Here is a 5,000-nt window from a genome sequence, read left to right as displayed (position 1 = left end):
CCCTGTTTTAGCCCTACACATCATGTAGTACCATCCTAGTTAGAAGAAAAACAGAAACACAGTCATTACAGTCAGGGAGCAAGGCCTGGTCAGCCCAACTTCAAATCCCAGGTCTTCTCCATGACCTGCCTGCCTCCACCTCTCCCCTCACCTAGGAGGTGTTCATGATGTCCTGTCTCCAAAGTAGGGAGGAGGAGGAAATGCAAACTGCAATCCCAGCAGGAGAGCGAGTTGGTGGCCAGTTGGTACGAAAGCAGGACTTGTTTATTAAAAAGCCACTGTGGAGCCGGGCACGGTGGCGCAAGCCTTTAATCCCAGCACTCTGGGAGGCAGCGAGCATTCCTGTTGACTATAGGACCTAGCTCAAAACAATTCGTCACATATTTAATCTCGGCACTAGGCAGGCAGAGACAGGCAGCTCACTGAGATTGGGGCCAGCTTGTTCTATATAATGAGTTTCAGGCTAGTTAAACTCTCTGTCCCAAGAAAATTGTTAATCACTTAAAAAAATTTTTTTTTCTTGTATTTGTTTTGTTTTGAGACGGGGTTTGTGTGTATAGGTCTGGCTGCCTTGGAACTTGCTCTTTAGACCAGGCTGGCTTGAATTTAGAGCTCTGCCTGCTTCTGCCTCCCAAGGGCTGGATTTAAAGGTGTGGGCCACCACGCCTGACTTTTCTCCTCCTCCTTTTTTTTTTTTTTTTTTTTTTTTTTTTCGAGACAGGGTTTCTCTGTGGCTTTGGAGCCTGTCCTGGAACTAGCTCTGTAGACCAGGCTGGTCTCGAACTCACAGAGATCCGCCTGCCTCTGCCTCCCTAATGCTGGGATTAAAGGCGTGCGCCACCACCGCTGGGCTCTCCTCCTCTTCCTTCTTATCAATAGCTACCATTTTCTGTATGCTATTGTTTTTTTTTGTTTTTTTTTTGGTTTTTCGAGACAGGGTTTCTCTGTGGCTTTGGAGCTTGTATGCTATTGTTTTTACGGAGGAATTACCATTAATGTGCTTCTCAAGGTCTATCTAGTTCACATGCATTTATTTTATTCTATTCACATCGTACAACTGTTTCCCAACCTACAACAAGCACAAACACTCTGACTGCTCTCCATTGTCTAGGCAGAGCCAACTTGCACAGAGCACTATGCCCCTGCCAAGTCTACAGACCAGAAACTGGCCTTGCTGTCACAGGATGTATCTAAAGCTGTAAACATTGCTACAGGAGAATTTCTTGTCTTTGCAGCGACCGCAGAGCTCCTGGCGATGTGGCCTCCTGATGTCAATGTGTCTTTTCTTTTGAGGACAGGCACAACAGGATTTGGAGCAGGTCTTTGGGAGGCAAAATTAGGACAGTTAAATGATCAATTGTGTTCCAAGTGTAGCCCGCCAACCGAAAAGACCCCTTCCCCCCACCCTTCATCCTGTAGCTGTGGCTTCCTCCAAGTTCCACAAGAAGCCTCTTTCCAACTTTCACGAAACTGCCTGTTTTTTTCACTTCAAATGCCTCCTGAATGATCACTGAAGCTGCTCAAGAGAATATCACCGTGCCAACCAGGACAATAGTAAAATAAGGTGAGGTGGGCTTCTTAGAGTGTCTGTGTGTCATTTTACATACCAATAGAGTTAGAGGCAGTGTGCAGGGAATCATTAAATCAAACAGGAGGGCCGTGGCCTGAAGACGGAGGACGAGCATTAGTGTTTCCCAAGCAGAAGTCTTCAGTTCAGTTTACTTAACACCAGACAACAGTCACATCCTCCCTCCTCTAGTGGAGGAGCACCCTTTCTTACAAATTAATTCCAAAACGGGGTTCTGCTTGACTGGCATCATTCCAAGTACCTCATGTAGATCCATTCACCGAATTAACCCCCTTCTTGTTTATTTATTTATTTATTTTTTAAGATTTATTCATTATGTATAATGTTCTGCCTGCGTGTATGCCTGCATGACAGAAGGGGGCACCAGATCTCATTACAGATGATTGTGAAGCACCATGTAGTTGCTGGGAATTGAACTCAGGACCTCTGAAAGAGTAACCAGTGTTCTTAACTGCTGATCCATCTCTCTAGCCCCTTATTCCCCCTCTTTAAGAAAGAAAAAGCCAGACCAAATGAAGTTATTCTAAAGCTAGATGTCTACTTCTTTCTATAGTGGATTAGATAATGCTTATCAAGCCTGCTGACAGTTAGAAAAGCTGAACCTAGAACAGTTGCTTAAAGGCTACGGAGAGAACAGCCAGCACATTAATAAGGAGAAAACACAGATATGTAAGTGAACCTAATTTAGGGACTGGTATAAAAAGTAAATTAAATAAAAGCCGGGCGATGGTGGCGCACGCCTTTAATCCCAGCACTCGGGAGGCAGAGGCAGGCGGATCTCTGTGAGTTCGAGACCAGCCTGGTCTACAGAGCGAGTTCCAGGACAGGCTCCAAAGCCACAGAGAAACCCTGTCTCGAAAAACCAAAAAAAAAAAAAAAAAGTAAATAAAAGTTTTAAGATGTGTCTTCTACAAATTGGTTTCTATTTCCCACTATAGAAAAAATTTAAAAGACAGTAAGATCTAAGGAGAATGGACAGATGGCTAAGCGATTGAGCCTATGTTACCCTTGTAGAGGACCCAGGTTTGAAGCCCAGTATCAACATGGTGGCTCACCACAGACTGTAACTCTAGTTCTAGGGGATTCCCTGACCTTCTCTGGCCTCAGTTGGCACTGTACACACATAGTTCACATTCATACCTGTAGACAAAACTCCTATATACAAGATATAAATAGATATCAAGGCCCAGCAGTAGTGGTGACACACGCCTCTAATCCCAGAATGCTGGAGGTAGAGACAGGCAGAACAACAAGGTGATCTCATCAAACTCTGGGACTTCGCTCCTATGCTATCCTACAGTACTGACTTTATGAGTGGGGCGGACATCTGTCACCAAAGAGGCTTCGGGGTCACCAGATGGAACAGTACCTGGCATTTCTGGATGAGGTGAGAGGACATCAACTGGAAAGGAGATGAACAAGGGGACAGGGATAAAGGGGTACACCAGAGTGACAGAGCACTGCCCTCGGCAGCTCAGAGCTGGTCTAGCGACCCAGGGCCATACCTACTGAATAAGGATTAACCAAAACTAAGCCTGCCATCACAGATCTGAAGATCTGTCTCAAAACAGACCAGCCATCGGTAGAAAACATGCACGGTCAGAAATTACTAGTGTCCATCTGCCTGTGAGAAGCGGGCACAAATTCTCTCTGGAAGAAGACGCTGCCCTAAGCCACAAGTTAGCACTACAGATTGTTTTATGCAATGCTAGCACACAATCAAAAATACCTAGGCATAGCCAGATGACAGTGGTGCCTGTCTTTATTTTTTTTTAATATTTATTTATTATGTATACAATATTCTGTCTGTATGCCTGCAGGCCAGAAGAGGGCACCAAACCCCATTACAGATGGTTGTGAGCCACCATGTGGTTGCTGGGAATTGAACTCAAGACCTTTGGAAGAGCACGCAATGCTCTTAACCTCTGAGCCATCTCTCCAGCCCTGGTGCGTGTCTTTAATCCCAGCACTTGGGAGGCAGAGGTGGATCTTGGTAAGTTCGAGGCCAGCCTGGTCTACAGAGCGAGTTTCAGCACAGCCAGGGCTACACAGAGAAACCCTGTCTCAAAACACAAACAAAGTAAATAAATATGCCTATGAGGAGACAAAACAGCAAGCTTGACACACCAAGAGGAGAGCAACAGCCCCAAGGGAGGTCAAGTTAATAGATTTATCTGAAACTAAATTTAAAATAACTATGCTTAAAATGGGAGTCATGCTACACGCCTTTAATCCTAGCATTTCAGGAGACAGAGGCTGGCAGATCGAATTCCAGGCCAACCAAGACATTGTCTCAAAAAACAATTTTAAAAATGACATGAAAATAACTATCTTTTCCAAATGATGATGGCACACACATTGGGGAGACAGAGGCAGGCAGATTTCTGTGAGTTTGAGGCCAGTCTGCTCTAAGAGTGAATTGCAGGTCAGCCAGGGAAACACAGTAAGCTTTATCTCAAAAAAGAAAGAAAGAAAGAGAGAGAGAGAGAGAGAGAGAGAGAGAGAGAGAGAGAGAGAGAGAGAGAGAAAGAAAGGAAAAGAAAAGACTGGAGAGGTGGCTCAGTGGTTAAGAGCACCGCCTGCTAGTCTAAAGGTCCTGAGTTCAATTCCCAGCAACCACAAGGTGGCTCACAACCATCTTTAATGATATCTGGTGCCCTCTTCTGGCCTGCAGGCATGCATGTAGGCAGAATACTGTATACACAATAAATAAATAAATCTTTAAAAAATAAAATAAAATAATTATCCTTGTTGGGCATGGATTTATAGGTCACACCTGTAAGTCCGGAATTTGTGAGCCTAATATATTGGAATGGATGTTGTTAGACCATGCTGTTCAGCCCACAATTTGAAGGCTCTGAGTTAATCTAAAACTGTCAGTTTTGCTACTTGCTTTAAAATTTCATCTTGAAACCATTAAGAATTTTTTTCCTTTCTTTCTTTTTTCTTCCTACCCTCCCCCCAGAGGAGCTGTGTTTCTCTGTGTAGCTTTCCCAGCCCTGGAACTCACTCTGTAGACCAGACTGGTTTCAAACTCACAGAGATCCTCTGCCTGAGATTAAAGGTATATTCTTATGCAAACTGGGTGGCCTACTCAGGGAGGCAAAAGGCTGGTGGATCTCTATGAGTTTAAGGCCAGCCTGGTTTACAAAATGAGTTCCAGGACAGCCAGAGATAGAGAAACCCCCGTCTCAAAAAACAAAAACAAAACAATACAAAACAAACCAACAAAACAAAACCAAAACAGAGGGCCTGGGTTCTGTTGTCAGTACCAACATGGAGGCTCACAACCAGCCATAAAACCATAATTCCAGGTCTAGGGAAATTCAATGCCCTCTTCTGACTTCCATGAACTTATACATATACATATAAATACATACATATATATTTAAATATTTGTATAGGTGTGCAT

General features: G+C 44.1%; 1 protein-coding gene across 1 annotated transcript in view; it reads right to left on the bottom strand.

The window, feature by feature from the left end:
- Positions 1 to 1,177: 1,177 nt before the first annotated feature.
- Zar1l (zygote arrest 1 like) overlaps positions 1,178 to 5,000 on the bottom strand; it is a 10,207-nt gene continuing 6,384 nt past the window's right edge. The window contains exon 4 of the mRNA XM_005371248.1: positions 1,178 to 1,321. Coding sequence (XP_005371305.1) covers positions 1,178 to 1,321 — 144 coding nt within the window. The remainder of the gene's footprint in view (positions 1,322 to 5,000) is intronic.

Source organism: Microtus ochrogaster, unplaced genomic scaffold (assembly GCF_000317375.1).
Source record: "Microtus ochrogaster isolate Prairie Vole_2 unplaced genomic scaffold, MicOch1.0 UNK102, whole genome shotgun sequence".
NCBI lineage: Eukaryota > Metazoa > Chordata > Mammalia > Rodentia > Cricetidae > Microtus > Microtus ochrogaster.
The sequence above is the reverse complement of the archived record's forward strand: the minus strand, read 5'-3'. Positions and strand labels throughout refer to the sequence as shown.